Below are 24928 nucleotides of genomic sequence, written 5' to 3' on the forward strand. Positions count from 1 at the left end.
TAATGCAATTCTTATAGAATCATGTCATTAAGCTCTGCCCCCCACTCGCCTGACCGCCGATCCCTGGGAAAATCACTAGGAAGTGGGCAGAATGCAGGAGAGGTGCCTACTCTTCTAGGGGTGCGGGGAGTTACCCGAAATATCGGGAGCCTTCCGCAGTTCCCGGGAGAGTAGGCAAGTATGATCTGGACACACAATCCTGCAAATGGTAGTCTGTACAGCGGTAAAAAATGGAAGGGAGCAATGTGTAGAGCCGTATGGAGGCATTTTCACACACAAAAGGGCTGATTCTGAGTAACTTCGTATCTGGAACAAACCATGTTGAAATACAAGTGGACCCTGGAAGAGACGGCGGTCCTCCTGCAACCTGCCCACTTCCTAGAAAAGTGGCCAGGGCAGGAAACAATCAGGAAATCGGGAGAGGGTGGGTCATCATTTTGGCCCACAAGGGGGCAGGGCCTAATGATGCAAAGCATTCCCACCACCATTAAGATGCTTCTCTACTCCAAGCTTCTCCCGGAAAAGAGAATGCAGAAGTACAGTAGGCAAGAGTGATGCAGGGAAAATACTGGCTTTGCATACAGGGCCTGATTCAGAAATGGACGCTAAATTGATTTTCATGCAATCTGCTGATGTTTGCAGATCTGCACATGCGTAGAAGTTGCTCTGCGCATGTGCAGATCTGGTCCTGCGATGTAGGTCACCGTGCCCCAAAAGCTGTAGCGTGATTGACATGCTGCAGCGTTCAAGGAAACAAAAAGAATTGAGGAGCATGCCGAAGTCAGTGGCACCGCCCTTGGCCACAGCTTCACTGCCCCAGGCAGCATGTTTTCACCAGTCATCCCGAGTAACATAAGGGTTACTCAGATGTCCAATGTCCACGCAGTTATTACAATTCTGTATCTTTAGCCACAGCAGCGGATCACAGAATATACAAAAAGTCTTTTGCATTATTTATGCTTTGATCCCCACTCAGAATGTGCCCCAACATGCACACAGCATGTTAATAAGTGTTACACAGTGACATATCTATAATGGATGTATAGAAACAGGTGTGATATGCGCGCGGTTCAAGAGTAAATCCAATGACGGGAGCTGCTATGCGTCAGAGATGTTCAGTCTCTATGATGTTAACAATATGGTTCAAAAGAAAAATAACACAGAGCGCTCACCTATGTTATGTGAAGCAAAGTAAAATCCCTCATTCCCTACTATTCTAATGTATATGTATACCTGGGATATAAAAATTAACTGTCTTGCAAATGTAAAATATCCAAATATTTATTACTTAGGAAGAAGGAGACACAATGCTCCAAAAAAAGGGGGGTGAATGGAGTGTCTTATAGGGAAGCAATCGGGAAGCCGACTGCCTAAATACCGGCAGCCGGCTTGCCGACTGTCTTATCCCGGCATGGGTGAAATGCCGGGCGTCTAGATGTAGACGACCGCATTTCCCCGACGCCGGGAGACCAGCGCCCGGCATCACGATCATAGTGATGCTGGGCGCCGCGAGCGGACAGCCGCGGGGGGAGGGTTAGGCTTAGGGCTCCCGGGGGGGACTTAGGGTTAGGCACCCCCCCGGGAGGGTTAGGGCTAGGCTAGGGGGAGGGAGGGTTAGGGCTAGGCACCCCCCCAGGGGACTTAGGTTTAGGCAGCGGGGAAGGGGGTGGTTAGGGTTAGGCACTTAGAGGGGGGATTAGGGTTAGGCACTTGGGGGGGAAGTTAGGGTTAGGCACCCCTAAGGAGGGTTAGGGGGGTTAGGTTAGGTTAGTGTATACTTACCTATCCACGATCGGGATTTCCAGCGCTGTCGGGCTTCCGCTTCTTCTAACTCTGCTCCTGTCGGGCTGCCGCTGACGGGAATCGCACCGCCGGCCGCACATACCCATTCCGTCTTATAGGACTGTGGCCAGATGTGTGGCCCGGGAGATGGTCGGCTCTTTTAGGGAGCCTCTATCCGTAGGTTGCCTACGTGTCCCTTATGCCATAGTTAACAGCTGAGGGAATGGTGGTAGACCCCTAGGGTGGCAGGGCAGTCCAGGTGTGTCTGGGGGCACCTCTGGGTGTGAATGTGGGTGGCTGGGATGTAAAGTGAGCCCCTGTAGGGAGCTACTTACCGTATGGTACTGTGTACCTATGTTACCCTTATGGTATGTGTACCAAACACCCTCCTAAACCTGATGCAATGGGGTGGATGAGGAATGTGGGAATCCAGTCCCTCTCCGTATGCCGAATACGTTACCCCTGCTAAGGTGTGAGTGATAACAGGGGTGTTGCCAACAGAAGTCAGATCAGTGTCTACAGTCACGATGTCCCGTGCTGAGACTTACCCCGAGTCCTTTTTGATAGGATGCCCACTCTTAGACACAGCTAATCTTCCTGCACTGCTAGCCGTTGGTGTGGTAGCCGGTGCCCGGATCTTGATGACACAGTCCAGATCCTGGAGTCTGTAGAGAACCCACACGCTGTGGCCGTCTCACAGACTTCCTATAATGGATACAAATTGTATGGGTCTAGGGCCCCGAACCGCATACCCTGTACCATTTACTATACTTACCCCAAGTCCCACATTGTTGCTGCACAAACCGCTGGGAAAATGATGTGGCCACCATTTACCCAGAGATTTACACATGTGCAGTACAAAAATAACTGGCTGCCATGTGCCCGAAGACCTGGGCATGCGCAGTAGACTCTACTCCCAACTACACCCAGTGGAGAGAGGAGGGTCTTAATCTGCCTCAGGTGTTAAAGTGGGACTAACTTTATAAAAAAGCTTATTTTGTTGGTGTAATTCTGTTTGTGACAATCTCAGCACAATTATCAGGGGGTTCCAGCGACTACCAGAGAATTACAGTTCAGTCATCTAGAGGTTAATAACAAGGAACTTTGGGCCTGATTCAGACCCACTCGCGAGCGGCTATCCGCTCGCAAGTGGGTCGATGTTGTGCACTGCACATGCGCACGACGGCGGGAGCTCCGTCGTGCGCATGCGCCAGACGCGACGAGCGAAGGACTTTCCTTCGCTCGTTGTGTCTGTAAAGGGGGCGTGCTGTCGATGTTGATTGACAGCACGCCCCCTTTGGTGGGCGTGCCGGGGGCGTGCCTCCCTGACGGGGGCGTTCCCAAGGGAACGCCTACCGTCAGAAGCCGGCCCACTGACATCACTAGTGATGTCAGTGGGAGTGATTTTGGCTCTGATAGAGCCAAAATCACTTCGGGCCTTGCGGTTGAAAACCTCAACCGCAGGCTCCGGCTCGCAGTGGCGATGGTCGCGATGGTCAAGACCATCGCGGCCATCAAACTGCACGCTCGTATAGGCTGTGGGTGGTGACCCACAGCTATACGAGCGTCCAGGAGGACGCTCCATAATTATGGAGGCCGGCCCTCATTCAGAGCGTACGGCTCTGAATGAGGGCCTTTGTGGTTGTCATGTAAATTAATTGCAGAGATGTATCAGGGAGCCAGCAGGTTATAAACTCATCACTGCAAGTTTTTCTGGTTGGTTAAACCAAATGATGTATTACAAAAATAGTAAATCATTACAGCCTAATACACTGAGCCCACAACATACGTGTTTGTGGACCTGATTCTTAATTCGCATGCAGATCCCTCATTCGGAATGAGAACAGTTTAATAATGGAATGCTAATGCTGTGACTATAGGCACATCTCCATGTGTGAGCATCGCACCAGTCCACTGTCTTCCCTCCGCTAGCACAGCCATGATCATTAGTATCTGCACTTAAACCTACCCCATGCTGAGTGCAAGAAGTCTGTCTGAAAAAGGCATCTCCGGCATACGCCATACTTGCCGACTCTCTCGCAATGACCGGAAGGCTTCCGAAAATCGAGTGGGGCTCCCAGCCCCCCACAACAGTGGGCAAGTCTCCCTGACCCCCTCACTTCCCACCGCACCCTCCCCCCATACTAACTTGGCAAAAGTGGGCGGTCCAGAGGGGGCATCATCGTAGCCCTAACTCCTTCTTTACAATGCCGGAAATCTCTGCATTGTATAGCGGATGACAGGGCCGCGATCACGCAAACACACAGCCACATTACCACAAAGCCCACCAATGCCGCCGCCACGCCCCCTGCAGCAGCGACAGAAAGTCGGTATGTATAGCGTACGCATGACTCAGAGTAGAACGCAACACCAGTGGCATAACTTAGGGGTGTTGGGGGGGGGGGGGGTGGCCAGGCCGCTGTAGGAACAGTGGCACGGGGGGCGCCGTCCTCCAGGTCAATGTTTAGTGTGATCCGCCCTACACATTAAAATCAAAAACACCGTTGCCAGGTAGTACATAGTGAGTGCTCTACCCAGCGGCGTTGTGTTTGTTTTAGCAGCCAATGAGAGTCAGACAGACTCTCACTGGCTGCTGCACCCAGGGCTGGAGCTCACTCATGAGCTCCGCCTTCCGGCTCCCGCAGTGGGTGAAGGGAAAGATGACGTGACGTCTCTCCCATAGTGCCGAGTGGAACCGTAGGAGTAGACGCCGGCGGACACAGCAGTGGGGATTCAGGTAAGTATAATGTCAGTGTTTTAAGAGTAGGGGGCACTACTGAAGGGCACTGTATAAGGGGTACTACTGGGAGCACTGTATAGTGGGCACTGTGTAAGGGGCACAACTGGGGGCACTGTATAAGGACCACTACTGGGGGCACTGTATAAGGAGCAATACTGGGGGCACTGCATAATGTTCACTACAACAGGGGGCATTGCATAAGGAGCACTACAACAGGGGGCATTGAATAAGGGGAACTACTACTGGGGCCACTGCATTAGGGGCACTGATACTGAGGACATTGCATAAGGGGTACTATTACAGTGGGCATTCCATGAGGGGCGCTACTACTAGAGGCATTGCATAAGGGGCACTACTATGGGGAGCATTGCATGTGGGGAACTACTACTGGGGACATTAAGGTGCATATAGAATGGAAAAGGAATGTTCCCAGAGTGATGAGAAACGGTGGTGTGTCATGTTGGTACGCCCCACTTTTCAATGGCCACGTCCCTTCTGGCATGATGCCACGCCCACTTTTTCAGCACATGCACATAGTAGGGGGGTTCCTCCGTTTTCTCATCTTACCCTGGGCTCCAAATACCATAGTTGTGCCACTGCTACACGCCCATGACACTTCCACAAGACACATCTCCTCCATGCCCCCCCACCCAGTTGATACCCAGAAACATCCATTTCACGTATGGAGAAAGATGGTCAAGATCAGTCGGACTCAGATTCGCCCAGATAATATATGCCAATATATACTATAGTCGATACACTTTGGCAAGTCTGAATCCGGACATGTGGGTTAGACGGAGGCGGAGCGTCACTATACGCAGAATCTCGTCTCCGTCCCCTTCATGGTTTGCCGGTATTACCATCTTTGTATGAGCGGAATGGGGTGGAGCAACGTGGATCAACCCATCGTGGCGCAGCCTCCTATAACACTAAGGAAGGGGCCACGATGGCGCGATTCATAGCGAATCACGTCATCATCACCCACATCCCGCCCACTTCATGGTCATCGGGATGCAGGGGGAATTGTCCACTTTATAAGGAGGCGGGAGAGACTCTCCCAAATTTGAGAGTCTCCCGGTATGTCCGGGAGAGTGGGCAAGTACGTGCGTATGTTCACTACAGCGCATGCGCAAATCACTAGATGCGGCCTCACACTGAGCTGCATGTCACTTAGAACCAGGACCAGTGTGCTTATTTTTTGTGTGTGCGCTCGTTTTCAGTTCTCAGGATAATTGCTCAACTTTGGTAACAGGGATCCCAAGAAAAGGGGCAAAGTACAGAGTGCAAAATTTTACTTTGAAGAACCAAAACAAAGCACAGCGCAATACATGTGCACAAAGCAAAGAGTGAAACAGTACAGCGTAACAAATCAGATCGTCAGTGAATCGTTTGATTTAGAGCAGAAGCATGCAACGTGTTTCCCATTCGTTATTGTGTAACTACAGGACCCAGCATGCTGAGACTTGTTGCTCCACACCAGCAAGAGAGCTGCAGGTTGTATAAGTATGATTTAGAACATGTACTTACCACCACAGCTATTCCAATCGAGACACAGTGTATGATCCGAAGCTTGCCAGGGTTGGCGACCCCTGGAGGAATGTCTGAATTTGCAAAATCAAAATAAATGATGCCCGCCAGTAGCAGAAAAAATAGGGCAATAAAAATTGCTACCAGGATGGCCAGTAGTGCTAGAGCTATACCCATGTTCCCCGGTTCCCAGAGCTCAGCACAAACACATCTGACTTTGGAATGACACTTACTTCCTGTTATGCTACTGACTCCTTCTGATACAGTAAATGGGAGTTTTGTTATAAGGTGTGGGAGTGGCACCCAGTGCAGGAGTAATAGGGGAGGTGATGCTGTGTAGGCAGAATCAGGCACACTCTGGAAATTAACCATTAATCCCATACTGGGGATTAGGCATTTCAGTTCTCTACAGTGCATTGTACTTTTTTAACCTCTTCCTTACACAAGCAATTACTGTGTTTTCTTTTAGTAGCATCTATGAAAAGATATCTGTACCTGCCAGCTTCACCCACAGTGATAATAATACAAATGGGGGAGACGGGTCAAACTTTGCAAATGTATAAAGCATACCTTCCAACATTCTTAATTGCAGATTTGGGACCCCACTGCACCGAAGGCACGCATAGCCAAAGAAAGGAGTTGTGACCCCCCCCGTGGCCTCATGGCACACCCCTGCTTTCATTACTCAGGGTCGTACACTGCTATCCCAGAGCATACTTGCCTACGTTGAAAAGCATTTCAGGGTGATTGTGAAACCAACACCTATAAGCGCGCATTAAAGAGAGTGTATACTACTACATCTGAGAGGCGTGTCATAACATTGATTAACATACAAATGCAAATGAGCCTCAAAGCAGTTAGTAAGATCGAATTGGATGTACAGTAGCTATAGGGATCATTGGGCCTGATTCAGAGCCGCTCGTAAGTGGCCGCTCGTTCGCTCCGAGTGATGTTTGCCCAACTGCGCATGCGTACGGATCGTTATACGCATGCGTGAACCAGTCAGTGTGGCCGAAATTCATGTGCTCGCAAAATAGCGAATGCCTGATAATTTGAGTGACAGGAGTAGGCGTATGTGGGTGGTAACGGGGGAAGGTGCTTGAAAACGGGGAGTGGAGATCCGAACGCAGGCGTGCTTAAAGGTCAAAACAGGCGTTTTATGGGTGTGCATAATTAAAACAGCAGCGTCATTGACCACGTCACTGGGTTATTTTATAGCCAGAACTGCTCGCAAAATTGTGGTAGCAAAAACCAACCCCAAGAATAGCGAGCAGTTCATACCCTGGTCAATGTACTCGATTAATCTAATAAATAGCGGACATGACGTAGGATGCGAGCGGCCAGGGGGCGTATTTTTTCAAAAAACGACCGCAAGTTTTGTTCGCCCATTCAGACCTAGAGGCGTGAACAGACCGCAAAGAGCGAACGGTTCATTTGAATAGCCACCCCTATTTTCAGGACGAGCGAGCGCTAATTGCGTCCGGCTCTGAATCAGGCCCATTGTGCCTTATAACCAATGCCGGAAATGATACTAATGATACTAATGATTCCATTTGAATGTACACATTTCTTTTTTATTTGTATATAACAGCTTCATAATTGGGGTAAGGTGCAATCAGGGAGATTGCCAGACTCTTCAGGGAGTCAGGGAGATGCGCTCAGTATTAGTGACGGACATCGGAAGACCGCCATCGAATGTTGTAATGTGATGGTAGCTAGGGGATGGGTATGGGATGCTGGCGCTCGAGATCCCGGCGGTCAAAATCCCGACGCCAGTATCCCGAAAGTGTTAGGATACCGACACATGTTGGTAGGTATCCTAATCCTCCCACTCTCCCTACCCTAACTCTAACCCTCCCTCCCAGTGCCTGAAACTAACCTTCCCCCCTAGTGGCTAAACCTATCCTCCCCCTACCCGCTCCCTAAACCTAACCCTCCCCCAGTGCCTAACCCTTCCCCCAAATCCGCTACTTACCTTCCGGATGCCAGCAGTTGGGATTCTGACAAGTTTCAGGATTCCGCCGCATTTGCACTGATACCAGTTGCCACATTCAGACTGACATTCTGTGGTGCTTCCATGGAGCTGGTGCCATGTCTGATGGTGCGACCGATGTTGTCGCTGATGCGCGTGATGGCGTGTCTTATTTGTACAGCACCAGATTAGCACTGCAACTCTATACAAAATCCATCGTTCGTAGAATTAGCATTAAGCTCACTTATTTACTTTCGCAGAAAGTGTGGGGTACTAGCCAAATAATCAGTTGGAAAGGAAAGTGATTTGGAGGTAAGGAACTGAGGCATACTTGCCGACATGCAGCTCCCTCCTTCCGGGAGGGAGCTGAATGCCTGCAAACATTGGGGGGCGTGGCCGGGCAATGGCTCCCGAGGAAGCTGGGTGAATTTCTGAACCAATGAAACGCGTTGAGCTTGATACTGTACCTGGAGGTTCCCCATTCCATTTTTGGCTACTACCATCTTTGGACTTTAGGAAACCCTTGTTGACTTTGGCGATCTATTGCAGTTATTTGGCCACTGCATGTTGCCAGGGACTGTGGTAATAGAAACCCTTATTGGATTCCGGTAATTCTTTTGCCTAAAGGGATATTTAAGTCCTAATTGACTTTGCTAGCCTATTTGACTGTGCTTTTTTCTTGGAAGGAGGATCTACCATGGATTTAACAGATATGATCTATGGAGCTCATTCAGACCCGCTTGCAAGATGTGATCACTCGCTGGCAAAAAGGGGCTGGATATTTAAATGAAGCGCTGGCACTGCGTTGCGTAAGGACGCCCAATATGTTTTATCGAGCTACGGCAAAGTGCGCTCGCAAATGTCTGAGGACGCCCCCTTGCCCCTCGCAACACACATCATCTCCGGGAAATGAAGGATTAATCGAGACCATCGTGAGCCATCGGAGCTGCTCGCAGCTCTTGAGGTTGCCCCTCAAAACAGCCCTTAACATCGAGGCGTATATTCCATAAGACCTCTGAAGGTGTCCTGTGGCACCTCGCACCAAGACATTTGCAGCAATTCCTTTAAGTCCTGTAGGTTGTGAGGTGACTCCTCCAAGGCTTGGAGTTGTTTTTCCTGCACATCTCACAGATGCTCGATCGGATTGAGATCTGGGGAATTTTGAGGCCAACGATTATTCACATATGATGATTAAAAATGGGAAAACACCTCTCTCTCAGGTTATCACTTTACTTCTGGGTTTGGAACTGGTCTGCGCATGCATCAGTGGGGGCCATCGGGGAGGGATTCTGAGGATCAACTCCGGTATACCTGTTGGAGGGTCAGTGGGCCTGATTCAGACCCGGACGCTATTTGCGGCCTCTCGTTCTTAAAAGGGGGCCGGATATTTAAATTGAGCGCTCACTCTTTGCGGTGTGTTGACGCCTCTATGTTTGAGCGAGCGTCCGAAAAATGCGCTCGCTATTTTGTAAAGACGCCCCTTTGCTGTTCGCATCACACGTCATCTCCGGTATTTATTAGATTAATCGGGAACATCGAAAGGCATCTGAACTGCTCGCAGTGCTTGTGGTAGGATTTACTTCCCGCTATCACTGCGAGCAGTTCAGGCTAAAGGACAACCAAGTGACGTGGTCGATGTGCTCCTTTACTAATTATGCACTCCCATTAAACGCCCTTTTTACCGTTAGGCATGCCTGCGTTCGGATCTCCACTCCCCCATTTTCAAGCACCTTCCCCTGTTACCACCCACAAACGGTACATTCTGTCACTCAAATTAGCAGCCCCTCGTTGTTTTACGAGCGCACGATTTCCGACTGCAATCACTGATTTGTGCATGCGCATTGCGAACCATACGCATGCGCAGTTGTGCGAACATCGCTCAGAGCGAACAAGCGGCCGCTTACGAGCGGCTCTGAATCAGGCCCAGTGTCTATAGTACATTGGCCACACATCATGTGCCCTTAAAACTAGGGATGTGCAGGCTCGGATAGGTTCGAGTTTGCACGTGGAGTTCGGATTTTTCCCTCCAAAAAAACGGAACTCAGAAAGAGGCAAAACGTCATCTTGCATGGACGAACATCATCATTCCTGGACAAAAGGAATGATGATGTTCGTCCATGCAAGATGACGTTTTGCCTCTTTCTGAGTTCCGTTTTTTTGGAGGGAAAAATCCGAACTCCACGTGCAAACTCGAACCTATCCGAGCCTGCACATCCCTACTTAAAACAGGATTAGTGGAGCACAGTAGAAAGAAGATAAAGTACTTGGTACTAACTCCATGTCTGGTTATTTTAGGACTTACCACATTTGCTTCATTCAGGTTATGAAATACTGTACTGCATTGTTTGGTATAGAAAAGGTTGAAAATGATTGGAGAATGAGAGATCTGGACGTAAGATTGGCCAAAACAGAAATGGGTCGGATCTACAAGTTGGACATCTTAGCTCCCAATGGCTTGAATGATTTTGAGATTGGTTGCTATGGGCAACAATTCTACTTCTAAAAACCTGCACTTTAGTAAATATACCCCCTACAGTCTGTTCAGTTATGTACAGATTAATTACTGGTTCTGTAAAGTTGTACCTGTCTTATGTTTTTTCCATTAAGTGAATTGCCGCCTGCCTTGACCTTTCGCTTGGAAATTGAACTTTCCTGGTTTGCCACCAGCCGCACTCCTGCAATAAGCACTTTGCATTCACACAGTAACGATCCAGTAAATTAAAATCTCCTACAATGTAATGCATTTGCTTAACAAAAAGTAACTTATTTTGTATAATTGACATCTGCAGTTTTATTTTTAGTCTTTATATGTTCTTTTAATTTGCTTTTATTTATTCTTTCAATTTGTTTTCACTTTTGATTTCATTCCGCCAGTGAAAAACAGAATACAGCACTATTTAGTCAGTGGTAACATTGAAATGGACGACTGTCGATTCATAAACAAAATTTACAATACTATCTACTTTAAATAATGCATCTGTGCTTTTACCATGTATTCAAATTATATTTAACTGAAGAAAAAGCATTTGGAATACTCTGTGACATAATTTACCTAATTATTAATAGAATTCATCAATGACAGCTTAGCGAGGTTACAGATGTTTAAAAAGCAACTGAGGGCTTATTAAGCAAGGATCACAATAGCGTTTACGCACACAGGGTCTTATTCAGCAGTGATCTGGAAACTGTGCAGGCGCATGACCCGTTCTGCGCATGTGCAGAACGGGTCTGCAATCCTCACGGAGACTGGCGGCAGACTGTCAGTGATTGACAGTCTGCCGCCGTTTGTGGGCATAGAGGGATACGTAATGCAGCAGGAGGCGTGATGCACAGACGGAATTGCAAAGCTGCTTGCGAGTAGGTTTGCAGTTCCATCTGAAGCTGAATCAGGCCCACAGTCTCACTGCGAAGATATGGTAATGATTGCATCCTGTATTTATTGGAAACCAGCATAGAATAAAAGGATATGTCCACCCACAAATTAATCTTCTCCACTCTACCAGCAGAACTGTAGGGTCCCACGGCATGGATGGAACCATTGTAGTATACTTTGGTGCTGCAACGGATCCTTCCCAGTAGTGTCCAAAACTAGAAGTTTGTTTTCCTTAAAAAAGCCCCATGTCTCTAATTGGCAACTCGGCAGCAGAGTGACGTACCCTTCTTTAGAGTTCCCAAGGAGTATGTTCCAGGATAGCACTGGAAGTGATCATGTGCCACTCATATCCAATAATATAGCAACATCTTCTGTGAGCTAAGTCTCTGCAGCCCTGTCTTCCCTCTTTAAGGATGACTTTAATTTATTTTCTCGACCTGCCTGCAGCCCCTCTCTAGAGTCAATGATGGTGTCTGTGCATGTCTGGAAGGAGACACAATCAGTATGTAACCAAGAAATGTGAAAAAAAAAATCAGAGATGTTTTATAAAAGTTATAACATTATCCAGAGCCAGCTTTCCAGAAGAACAGTTGGGTGCATCAAAGAAGCTCACCACCCCATGGAATCCATCTTTAACATGGTACCAAGTGACCGGGATTCCATTATCTTCCAGGCGTCTCTTATAGAGTAATCCCTCGTCACGCAGGACGTCAAACTCACATGTTAAGATGTAGGCTTTTGGTAGAAGACGAATCACGGAGTCCTCAGCCAGCAGTGGAGAGAAGTGAGGTTCAAACACTCGTTTGACTTTTTCATAGACATGACTTTTATAGGCGGCCATCTTGTGGGGTTTGTAGCCTTTGGCCTTAAACTCCTCAGGAATATTATCAGGGTTCAGCCATTTGCTGAATTTCATTCTCATTTGCGGAGGAACATGACTGCCATGCAGAATGTCTTTACATACATCATCACATAAACAACCTACATAGTGCAGTGTGTAGAATATCGCTCGCTCTCGGAGTAAAAGAGGGACCATGCTGTTTTGTTGGTATGAGGGCAAATTGAAGTCGACCATCTGGACTACTGGGTATATCAGCACCTGGGCCAGAGGCTTTGGGAGATCTGTCCTGCTCACCAAGGCTTGGCAAACGGCCGCTGTGAGATTACCCCCTGCGCTATCTCCACATATTATAATGGAGGAAGGGTTCACTCCGTGATCCTGAGCCGTCTTGAGGAAGTGAGTTGTGGCGCTGAGACAATCGTCAAATGCTGCTGGATACCTGTGTTCTGGTGCCAGGCGGTACCTAAAATAAACAGTTCCGTAGTCGTTATATTTATGTTCTGTTATAAAATTGCACCTCAAATTTTGGGTATACATTAGTTTTACTGGGATTAAATCCCATCTCTAATTTATTTATTGTTGCTTTTTTAGGACCACTCACATTGTTAAACATAATTTTCAGTAACTATATAGGGCAAAAAGGAGAAGATTGATACAAACTGGCGTATTTTCATACTCTTTCCCCTGTTTGCTTTAACAAAATATAATGATTGAACCCACAAATAAAATATAAATGTGGATCTTCTAACAAGCAGCAGCGGCTCCTACTCTCTTACATGAGGGGGCTGTTACTGCACCGGCCAGCCAGGTCCATGTAATGGATTTGGCAGGCACCGGGACCTGCACAAGCGTACAAGCAGCGGTGGTGCCACACATGGGCATGACACCGCCTTCTAGGGACTGTATCGGTCGCTCAACCCGGTTTATTTCAATTCAGCCCTTTCACACTGCATCTTCACCCGGATTGCTGCACGTTCACGCGAAATAACCCGGGTTATTGCTGGCAGTGTGAAAGAGGTATAAGTAACAAAGCTGAATATGTGTGATAAAATAAAGTTTACATACCCAACTGAGACAATGACAGCTCCAGACGTCTTTGCGATGTATCGACAGTAATTGTCATGACTATCTGTAAACGTAAATGAACGCATTAAATGGTGTTCGGTTTCCCAGCACATGTGAAAACAGTCTGATAATGAATTTTAGTGGAGGAGTAATAGTTATTGGCAGATTTTCCACTAGGGACGTGAGGCACATGAAAGGAGAGGGAGCCACCTACCAGGGCGTGACACAGTAGGCCGTACCCCTCACCTGCTGATCCATTGCTCTGTAGCAGTACCAGCGTGGAGGATGGGGGTCACAGGCGGTAATTTGTGTGTGCGGAGAGTTTGGAGCTACCTGGAGGCTTCTTGACTGCCGTACATCTCTGATTCAGGCCTATAGTCTCCACACTACACCCTCTGTGGGACAGGTTCTCCTGTTATAGTGGCAACAGAACACAGGGCATGGGCGTATCTATAATGGGTGCAGGGTGTGCGGGGCACACGGGCCCCTGGGTCCAGGGGGGCCCCGCACTGCACACCCTGTACCCATAATTTACTTACCTCTCTAGAGTCCCACGGCGGCGCAGGGGTCCGGCGTTGTAAAAACATCTGGAAAATGGCCGCAGCGGCCATTTTCCCGTCGTTTGCGCATGCGCAGGACAGGGAAAATGGCCCCCTCAGCCATTTTCCCGGTGACCTGTGCATGCGCTATAGATTCTGGGCACACTCTAGTGCAAAGAGTCTATCACTCCAGCGCTGGCTGCGCATAGCTCAGAGCGCTGCCGGCTGCCGAACGGAGAGGAGGGTGCCCATGACGGAGAATGCATATGGGCCCCCTCCCCACTTGAAACGTCCCTGACAGGGCCCTACTAGGGATTCATGGATAACTATATTATATTATCTACAGTGAACTTAAGAGATGGAAGGTAATTGCCAATGATCTATGGATATTATTAATCCCATGAAGTGTGTACTATAATATATGGTATTTTATTATCCATAAATTGGAAGACATTTTATATATGTTTTACTTGCTAATCTATTACATCATTTCAATTGTTTATCGATATCTATCATTGTCTGTGTATAAATGACTGTTTATACACAGACAAGCAGAACCCAGAAACAAACGGGCTCCGGACTATAGATAGACAGTAATTAGACAATGTCTAGACAGACATCAGATGTTTGACAGTCAATAGTTAGACAGGGATAAATTTCGACAGGGAAAAAAGTCAGACACACTAAAGTTCGACATGAAAATGGTCAACACAATTAAAAAAAATGTTTTTTAGGATTAGGGTTAGGCACTTACCTGGAGGGTTAGGGTTAGGCACTTACCCAGACGGTTACGGTTAGGCACCAGGAGGGAGGGTTAGGGTTAGGCACCAAGGGAGGGTTAGGGTGAAGATTAGGGCTAAATAAAACCTAAAAAACAATGTGTCGACCATTTTCATGTCGAACTTTTGACCCTGTCGACTTTTTTACATGTCGAACTTTATTGTGTTTGCCTTATGTCCCTGTCGAACTTTTGTCCCTGTCTAATATTGACTGTCTAACATCTGATGTCTATCTAGACATTGGACCTCATTCAGACCCGGTTGCAAGCGCTGAGCGCTCTCAACCGAGTCAATGTTAAGGCCCTGCACACGCGCAGCGGCTGCACTGCGCATGCGCAAGCCCCGGAGCGAGAGAGAAACTCTCTCACTCCGGAGCTCACTACAAAAGGGCCGGCTGTCGATGTTGATCGACAGATCAGCCCGTTTTGTAGGCGGGGCGGGGGGAGGCGTTCCCAAGCGAACGCATGCCGTTTTGTGGGCGGCCGCACTGACATCAGCAGTGATATCAGTGGGGAGCTTCTTGCTCGATCAGAGCAGCAAGCTTCCTGAGGCTTTTCGGTTGCGAGACCCAATCTTAGGGTCTCGTCGCAAGCCCTGATGGTCGAGATGGTCTTGACCATCGAGACCATCAACCTAGTCGGTCGCTAAGCTGTGGGTGGTAACCCACAGCTTAGCTAGCGACCAGGAGGCCGCACTAAAAAAAAGAAGCGGCCGCCTCTGAATGAGGGCCATTGTCTATCTAATTACTGTCTATCTCTTATACCACAGCCGAGACAAACAGAGGGTGTAGTGTGGAAACTATGTACAGCAGGGGGTTCCCGACCACGGTCCTCAAGGCACACTAACAGTCCAGGTTTTGAGGATAGCCACACTGGAGCACAGGTGACTTAATTAGTACTAATTAATTGATTTAACCATCTGTGCTCAAGTCTGGATATCACCAAAACCAGGACTGTTAGTGTGCCTTGAGGACTGAGGTTGGGAATCACTGATGTACAGTCTCCAAGAAAAAAATAGTTGTAGCTGTCGTTACTTCCTGACAGTGTCCAATGTAATACCTGGATCCCATGTGAAGTTATAATAGTGGAATTTATTGGCCTAACGGTTATACAGCAGAGCCAGCAGCAAGATAGGAAGCAGTATTTAGTGAACAAAAGCTTGACGCGTTTCAATGCTAATGAGCACCTTCTTCAGGAGCGTGTAGTCTGGCACAGCAGAGTCCGCAAATACACTAGTGGATCCCTTGGCCCAAGAGTCTGGTTATACTCCTGGAAACACCTCCTTTACCGTATGGATAAAGAGAACCGTATGGATAAAGAGAACGGTAAAATGGTGATGTATTCTATTCTGAAATACCACGTCTGTAAATGCGTGAAATGTCATCATGTATAACTCAACTGCTTTCTGAATTGCACTTGGATGAACTTTAGATCTCTCCTTCAAATGTCAAGCAGGAGACCTGACCGTATACAGTGCAGAGGGTGAGCCCGCAAGGCAGGTAGAGCAACTTCGCTGATTTACAGTTGTATATGGTAAACTGTTGATGACTATCCTGAACTACCTGCATGACCAGAAGAACAGTGATCTGCGTATACAGTTGCTTACTCTCAGAGAGATCCCCGAGGGGAGGTTCAAAGGTCAAGTCAAGGTTGGGTGCAATGTGTTGATGATACTAGTTGTTCCTCACAGCAAGGGGGAGTGCTGGTCTTTTCTTTTTATAAATCTAGTAAACAGCTAAGTAGTCACAGCATTATATTACAGTATATCCATCTTGCACAAAGACAAAACTGGGCAAAGACCAGACTGTCAGGCTTCCTCCCCAAATAAAACCTGTGCAGAGTGCCTTTAGACTTAAAGCAAACTTGCCTACTCTCCCGAAACAGCCGGGAGGCTCCCGAATATTGTGCGGTGCTCCCGGCCGGCCGGAAAAGAAACCAAGTCTCGCGATGCGGACTGCTTACCTGGCCACAGCTGGCCACTTCCAAGTGAAGTGGGTGGTACAGGCAGCCGATGATGCAATTCACGGTGAATCGCATCATCTTGGCCCCGCCCTCGTGTTAAAATGCCGGTATTTGCGGTATTGTCTGGCGGGGGGCAGGGTCAAGATGACGCGATGCCCTCGGCACCGCCCACTCCAGCTGCTCCACGTCCCCCGCAGATGACACATACGCATCTCCACGCCTCGGCACTGCCCACTTCAACTGCTCCACGCCCCCCGCAGTGCCGACCGGGCTGCACCCTCCCGGAGGGGACAGCCCAAAGGTCATCAAGTATGACTTAAAGTCTATTTAGTAACATAAAACAGCTTTTCCCCAGCATTTTAGCAAGAGAAAGTGAGATATTGTGCTTCTCCATAAGTAGTAAAGAGAAAGGGGCCTATTCATCAACATTAAAATAATGTTTTTAAGGAGATTTTCCTTAATTACCGTTATTTTAGTATTAATGAAGAGACCTAACAAAGGAGATATCACTGATATCTCCTGGTTAAGTCCCCCTGCGTTAATTTCCAAAATCTTCATACATTAGTACATTAGTATCGGGATATGGAAATTATGGTATTCATCAAATTCCGAAAATTATGTATTTTCGTAATTTGATGGAGTTACTATCCGCCACTGTGAGGTTGCGAATAGCAGGTGACACTTACCTGTGTCAGCGTGGTCAGGTCCCCCGGCGTCTTCCTCCGTCGCTCTGGTCCCTCCTCCGGCTCCGGTGGCTGCTCTGACACATATTCTCCCAGCAGAACACAATAAAGTTTAGAGAAAAAAACAAAACGTTTTTTTTTTCTTTCTAAACTGTACTGTGGTCTTCTGGGAGAATATGTGTCAGAGCAGCCACCGGAGCCGGAGGACAGGTAAGTCGGGGACAGGGGGGGTTGGGGGACACACACAAAATTACCGCAGCTGTATGCAGTGCTGCGCATGCGCTGGTTTTACGAATGTAACAGCACGTGCGCAGCACAGATTCCAGCTGCGGTAAGTTAGCGCAGAGAGGAAAAGCTATCTATTTCCCGAAAAGCTGTCATCGCAAAAATGACAGCTTTTCGAAATAAATAGTTATGGAGAGGAGGAATGATGAATTTCCCCGGTAATTAGGTAGAACTCCATGCGAGTTCTAAACCTAATTACCTCCATCGATAGTTTAAGTTATGATGAATAGGCCCCAAAGTCAGAGATTTACCCTTTTCTCCTGTCAGAGCCCTGCAGCTCCCATAGGTAGCAATGATAGCAATAAAGCCATCTCTGGATGATGTTATGCCTACTTGCACTGTACACAGTTGTCTTGCTGCTTTCTCCCACAGTCCAGAAGCACTGGGCTACATGGATAGTGCAATGGTTAGCATTACTGCCTCACAACACTGAGGTCTTGGGTTTGATTCCCACTGTGTGGAGTTTGTTTATTCTCCCTGTGTTTGGTGGGTTTCCTCCAGGTACTCAAAACTATACTGGTAGGTTAATTGGCTCCCAACAGAAAATTAACCCTATTGTTTGTGTGTGTACATGTGGTAGGGAATATAGATAATAAGCTGGGGCAGGGACTGATGTGAATGGTCAAATGTTCTCTGTAAATCGCTGCGGAATATGTGTGCGCTATATAAATAGCTGTTAATAAATACATTTATGTTGCCGTCTTTCGTATTGTGAAAGACAGCAAAAAGAGCCCAACAGGGGCCAGTTTTCTTTTCACCAGGAGTGGTCCATTTTGCTTGGTCTGTGCCGGCAGAAATGTGTTATTTATATATACAGTGGAATTCACAATGCTTAGATAATTTTCAAGATACTAGTAAATAGGTCCCTTAGTCATGTCAAAATACCCAGTGATCTGCTGCAGCCTCATAAATACTAATTCAGCCAAGATAACTGCAGCCCACACAATACAAAACAATAGGTTAGCCACAATCATTGACTTCCTTACCAATGCTTCCTAATACAAATCCTCCTCCATGGAAGAACATAATTCCTTTCCTGTCACCAACCGAGGGCGATCTGGGCTGGTAGACTCTCACAGGCACCCCTTCCAATTCCAAGTTTTTCGTGAAGATCTCTGGATCCTCCTTACTCCTTATAATTCTCATTAACAGATGCAAAAAGCCAATCTCACTGCATATTCCAAGCTTCTGACATGTCTTCCCCTATTTGACAAACAAAAACACAAAACAAAATAAAGACAAAATTAATCTTTTCAATCACCAACAGTTAAATCCACATACCATAGCTGTTATACTATGGCTAATTATAATATAGTAATACTTCTGTACAAAAAGCTCAAACAGCAAATTGTATCACAGAGCATAAAATAGGCTTTTTTCCTTTCGTGTTTTTCTATTATATTTTTAGGTTTTATATTTTCTGTGCTGCTTACCTATGACATCAAAATGCATGGTGGGAAAAGGTGAGCTGGCCAGAAAGCAGAAACATTAAAGTTATTTCAGTACTATTACTTAGGCAATTCACCTTTCACACTGCAATGCTGGGTTGTACCGGGCTGAGACCCCTTTCAGATTGGCGGCCCGACTCGGTTTATTACGGGTCGATGATGTCACCAATTACACGAGATCATCTACAAGCGCCGGCTCTTCCTTTTCTGTGAATGGGTCCCATCGACCGGAGTTACCCGTTCACATTGCAGAGCGAGCCGGGTTGAACCCGTGTTCAACCCTGCTCATTTCCCCAAGTTTAATTGCTCGACCCCGTTTATTTCAACTGGGCCCTTTCACACAGCACAATAACTCGGGTTTCTGCGCGTTCATGTGAAATAACCCGGGTTATTGCTGGCAGTGTGAAAGGGCTATTATTAGTACATGGACTTGGAAGGTATTTATGACTGTCAGGGGCGTTTCTAGAGTGTGCAGTCTCCGACACGGGCCCCCTCCTCTCCGGCCGGCGGCCGGCAGCGCACTGAGCTGTGCGCGGCCAGTGCCGGAGTTATAGAGTGTGCCCAGAGTCTATAGTGTATGCACAGGTCACCGGGAAAATGGCCACAGTGGCCATTTTACCTGTACTGCGCATGCGCAAACGACGAGAAAATGGCCGCTGCTACTATTTTCCAGTCGTTTTACAGCGCCGGACCCCCGCGCCGACGTGGGACTCCGGAGAGGTAAGTAATATTATGGGTGCACCCATTATAGATACGCCCCTGATGACTGTGCAAAAGGTTTGTTTTTTTGCGCATGTGCGCTGATTCTTGAAGCATACGATACACATCATTTATTAGACTTTTGGTTCATAATAAATTGGCACATGTGCAATGTGCAAAAGTTATAAACACATCTGTGCCACCCCTAACTAATTTGACGTTTTCCATTTTTCACCTAAAATTGTGCTTGCCCTTCATTGATTTGCTCTATAATAAGTAGTAGCAAAAAAATAACCCATTTGATGAACACAATAAATAAAAAACAGAAGGTAAGGCAAACCGGGACCACTATGAGTGATTTCAGCCCTGGTACTTAAATGGGGGAGGGGGAGAGCTCCGGAGAGCTTGCATTGTGGCCTGTAACACAGAAGGGGAAATATACTGAGAAGCGATTTGTCCAAATCACAGATTTTCGAAGATTTTTAGTACGTGATTTAATGCAGCAACTGTCTGATTTGCATCTAAAAATATTGGCACTTTAAATCATGCAGCAAAAAAATTGAAGTAAAACATACATATTTGTTTTTGTTTTTTTTTGTTTTAACAATACAATAAATATTACTCACCAAAATGGATGCAGCTATTGTTATTCCATGAATTCTCCAAAGTAGTTTAGGATTCGTAATCCCAGGTGGAATCTCTGCTTTTGAACACTCATAGTAAGTAACGCTCGCAAACAGTAAAACACAACACAAGAGGAAAATGGCTATTACAGTTACCAGCATGGCAAGTCCTTCACACATCTTTCAGCTGCAAAGACCGTTGTTGTTGTGGAGGTGACCTGTTACACCTTGTACTTCCTGGATCCTTGCTTGGTGATGTAACTGTAGATAAGATTTGTTTCTGTGTCAGAGATCTCAACAAACTATTACTGATTGCAATATGCTAAACAAATCACTGTGGCAAAATACTAAGCCAGCTTCTAATATTTGTTTTTTCATTAATCATTATAAAAGCTCTCTGGATACATTTTCGGAACTCACAGTAATATAAGGCTCATTTTAATGATATTTAGACACTGCTTGATGAACTAGATCAGCAAGAGACTCTTGATTTCAAGCTAGTGGCCTGATAGAGAACTATGTTGGCGGGGAGACTAAATAAAGCTGCAGTTTTATGGTGGGTTTGAAACCCCCGCACACATCACTGTACATTGCCGTTGACTTTGCTCTCCAAGCCACCAGATTATTATCCAGCAGTTTGTAAATCATACCTGCCGAATTTTCGGTTGCCTCCAACGGGAGGGGGAAACCAGGTCACAGACTCAACAATGCAGAGATGAAAGGTGGTGCACAGCTAAGCAGGCTGGGCAGGGGGCGTCATGTTGCATTCGCTATACAGTGCCAGATTAATGTCCACATGAGCCTTCAGCTGAAATTTATGAAGGGCTTATTGTGTGCTGCTGCAGGGGGTGTGACAATCGCTGTGGCGGTGTGACTAGTGATGTGGGGTCATGACTTGTGTCGTATGGGTGTGATCTACACAGGGACCATGTGGCATGTGCAGTGGGTGTGGCTAACTCCATGGAGGGCATTGTTAGTGCCTACCTTCAACAACTTTATAGTGGAGCTATAACAATAAAAAGTTTAAGGATTTTTTGTGTTGGGAATATTTTGTATGTGTATACATACATGCAGGGGTGAAGCTAGGCTTCCTGCCACCCCAGGCAAAGACTCAGCTCAGCAACCACTGCCTTGTAGATAGTAGACACCCATGGATAGATTGCTTAGAGCGGTCAGCATTGTAAAAACTAAAATGTTTAAGATAAAATCCCATTTTTAGTCCCATTATTTTAAGGTGCCAGCGCCTGTTGCATTTATTCTGGGGTATCTACACTATTCAAATGGAGCATGGAGCTTCAACTGTTGCAAAATACAATGGCTTAGTATTGCTGCCTGTACTAAGCTGCCACAACCATCACAGAGCATTGCATTGACCGCCATATAATACAGAGAGCATCACAGTGACTGCCACATTCTACAGGGAATCAGTGACTGCCATGTAATGCAGAGAGCATCACAGTGACCACAATATAATACAGAGAACAATACAGTTACTGCCATATACTGCAGAGAGCATATTACAATGACTGGCATATAACACAGAGAGTATCATAGTGAAAACCAAATAATCCAAAGAGTATTGCAGTGACTGTCATAATACACAGAGAACATCACCTTGGCCACCAGATAATGTAGAGAGCATCGCAGTGATCACCATATAATATAGAGAGCATTGCAGTAACCACCATACATTGCAGTGACCACCATATAATGCAGTCAATGTCATATAATACAGAAAGCATCTCGGTGAACGTCATATAATACAGAGAGCATTGCAGTGGCTGCCATATAATATAAAGAACAGTGCAGTGTTCACAATATAATCAAGTGCATTACAGTGACTGCCATATAAAACAGTATCGCAGTGACTGCCATATAATAAAGAACATCAGTGCCCGCCATATAATACACCAAGCATCCAAGTGACTGCCATACACAGCTACACACCATGGCCCCTGCAGTGGGATAAATCAAACAACAAGCTGCGGACAGATCTATCTATATATACAGGGACAAGGGTAGTCATGACAAGGAAACAAAAGGAGCCATTTTGGAGAAATGATCCACCACTACCCAGATAACAGTAAAACCTTTGGATTCAGGAAGAGCTGTGATGAAATCCATTGAAAGCTGAGACCATGGTCTGACAGGAATCGACAAAGGATGAAGCAAGCCTGCAGGAGATTGCCGTGGAGTCTTATGCTGTACACACTTGGAACAGGAACGTATGAATTCTTGCACATCTTTTCTCATGGAGGGCCACCAGTAACTGCGTTGTAAAAAAGAATAAGTCTCACAAACTCCAGAGTGATCAGAAAAAAGAAAATCGTGAGCCCAGGACAATAATTTGTTTCGTGACTCAGGTGGGACAAAGGAGGACTTGGAGACGTAGAAGTAGCAGCAAAAGCCAGAGGGTTAATGATTAGATACTTCGGCATAGACACTTGTTCATCCACTTCCGACATTGATCTGGAAAGAGCATCGGCTTTACAATTCAAAGATCCAGGTCGATACTTGAGAACAAAATCAAAATGAGAAAAGAAGAGTGCCCAGCGAGCCTCATGAGGATTCAATCAATGAATGGACTTCAAATACAGAAGATTTTTGTGATCCGTATAAATTGTTATGGGATATCTTGCACCTTCTAATAAATATTGCCACTACTCCATAACCAGCTTGATGGCTAATAGCTCCTGATCCCCAATGGAATAGTTTTTCTCTGCCGGAGAAAACCTGCGAGAAAAAAAATACAGGACCCGAGTCTCCCATTGGAGGATGTCTGCGACAAGACTGCTTCTACTCCATAAACCAATGCATCGACCTCCAGCACAAAGGGTTTTTCGAGGTCAGGTTGTAACAGAATGGGTGCAGAGGAGAAGGCCCACTTAAGGGTGTGGAAAGCAGAGAGGGCTTCCGGAGACCAATCAGCAGGATTGGCTCCTTTCCTGGTCATGGCCTTGATGGGCGCCACAATGGTGGAAAAAGACTTGATGAATTTTCTGTAGTAATTCAAGAAACCCAGAAATCTTTGGGTAGCTTTCAACAACGTAGGCAGAACCCATTCCTGAATGGCCTTGAGTTTTTCAGGATCCATATGTAATTCGGAGCCAGAGATCACATACCCAAGAAAAAAAATGGTAGGAACTTCAAATACACATTTTGATATTTTCCCATAGAGCTTATTAGCACGTAAATGAAGCAAAACCTCTTTAACATGTTGTCGATGACTGCTGAGATCACGTGAGAAGATCAAAATATCATCTAGGTAGATGTAGAAGTATTGATAGAGGATTTCACAAAAGATTTAATTAAAAAATTCCTGGAAAACTGCTGGAGCATTACATAACCCAAAGGGCATTACAAGGTTTTCAAAATGCCCATCACGCATGTTGAACGCAGTTTTCCACTCGTCCCCCTTTCTGATTTGGATTAAATTATAGGAGCCTCTAAGGTCAAGTTTGGTGAAGATGGTTGCGCCTTTCACTCTATCGAAGAGCTCAGTGATGAGAGGCAACGGGTACTTGTTCTTGATGGTAACATCATTTAAGCCCCGAAAGTCTATACATGGGCGGAGTCCACCATCTTTTTACTTTACAAAAAAAAAACCTGCACCAGCAGGAGACGAAGAAGGTCGAATGAATCCCTTCTGAAGATGTTCTCGTATATATTCAGACACAGACTGAGTTTCCGGGACAGAAAGGAGGTAGATGCAACCTCTGGGAGGAATTTTTCCCAGTATATGGTCAATCGGGTAGTCCCAAGGATGATGTGGCGGTAGCAAATCAGCTGCCTGCTCCACAAAGACATCGGCAAACTCTTGATAAGGTTCAGGTAGTGTACTCAAGAAAAGAGTCTTGGTGTCTGCGAATTGGACTACCGGAGCCAGACAGTGCTGTTGACAATAGGTACTCCAAGAAAGAATCTGAGCACTAGACCAATCAATGTGAGGGTTATGTCGATGTAACCACGGCAGCCCCAGGACGATTTCATGAGTAATGACTGGAACCACTAAGAACTCTACCTGTTCCTCATGTAGAGCTCCGATCTTCTTGAGAGCTTTGGTAACATGAGTGACTGTTCCTTTAACAATTTGAGTTCCATTCACTGTGGTAAGAGTAATTGGACGAGGCAGGACACAAACAGGAACAGCTAGTTGCTGCACTATAGATGACGAAATAAAGTTACCAGCTGCACCAGAATCAATCAAAGCAGAGAACTCTCGAGACAGTGAGTCAATTCCTTCAATAAGAACAGGAATGAGACAATCTTGATTTGGGGAAGATGCGGCAAGAATCCCTAGTCTGACATCCCCTTTGCAGACTAGGTTCGTCCGTTTCCCGGTTTCAAAGGACATTTATTCAAGAAATGCTTTGAGGAGGCACAATAATGGCATAAATTCTGTAATCTTCTGAGCTGCTTCTCGTCCTCACACAATTTGGATTGATTGACTTGCATAGGTTCGGCGACTACAGAACGGTTGATGCGAGACCGTGGTAGAGGACGAGTTTTATAACGATCACTATGATTCTTTTTTTATACCACGCTCATGCATCCGAAGATCTTGACGCTAAGGGACATCAGATCGTCCGGGGTATCTGGAACATCCCGTGT

At 46.5% G+C, this 24928-nt stretch overlaps 2 protein-coding genes across 2 annotated transcripts in view; both read right to left on the reverse strand.

Moving 5' to 3' along the window:
* LOC148478221 (arylacetamide deacetylase-like 4) overlaps nt 1-6280 on the reverse strand; it is a 31396-nt gene extending 25116 nt beyond the window's left edge. Inside the window, exon 1 of the mRNA XM_088455793.1 lies at nt 6050-6280. Coding sequence (XP_088311919.1) covers nt 6050-6226 — 177 coding nt within the window. The 5' untranslated portion in view covers nt 6227-6280. The remainder of the gene's footprint in view (nt 1-6049) is intronic.
* A 4549-nt stretch (nt 6281-10829) lies between these two features.
* LOC148478222 (arylacetamide deacetylase-like 4) lies at nt 10830-20571 on the reverse strand. Its single transcript, XM_088455795.1, has 4 exons — nt 20321-20571; nt 18534-18750; nt 13301-13364; nt 10830-12698 (listed from the first exon to the last, which is right to left on the reverse strand). The coding sequence occupies exons 1-4, from the start codon at nt 20495-20497 to the stop codon at nt 11927-11929; spliced, it is 1230 nt and encodes a 409-aa protein (XP_088311921.1). The 5' UTR covers nt 20498-20571; the 3' UTR covers nt 10830-11926.
* Nucleotides 20572-24928: the final 4357 nt, after the last annotated feature.

The sequence above is a fragment of the Taudactylus pleione genome, unplaced genomic scaffold (genome assembly GCF_031769625.1).
Source record: "Taudactylus pleione unplaced genomic scaffold, aTauple2 ptg000671l, whole genome shotgun sequence".
NCBI lineage: Eukaryota > Metazoa > Chordata > Amphibia > Anura > Myobatrachidae > Taudactylus > Taudactylus pleione.

What these genes read in the sequence shown, in the direction of transcription:
- LOC148478222 (XM_088455795.1), bottom strand. Translation starts at nt 20,497, where the DNA reads ATGTGTGAAGGACTTGCCATGCTGGTAACTGTAATAGCCATTTTCCTC. An exon ending in ATTTGTATTAGGAAGCATTG is followed by an intron (nt 13,365 to 18,533) that starts GTAAGGAAGTCA and finishes TTACGTTTACAG; the next exon opens with ATAGTCATGACAATTACTGT. An exon ending in GCTGTCATTGTCTCAGTTGG is followed by an intron (nt 12,699 to 13,300) that starts GTATGTAAACTT and finishes TGTTTATTTTAG; the next exon opens with GTACCGCCTGGCACCAGAAC.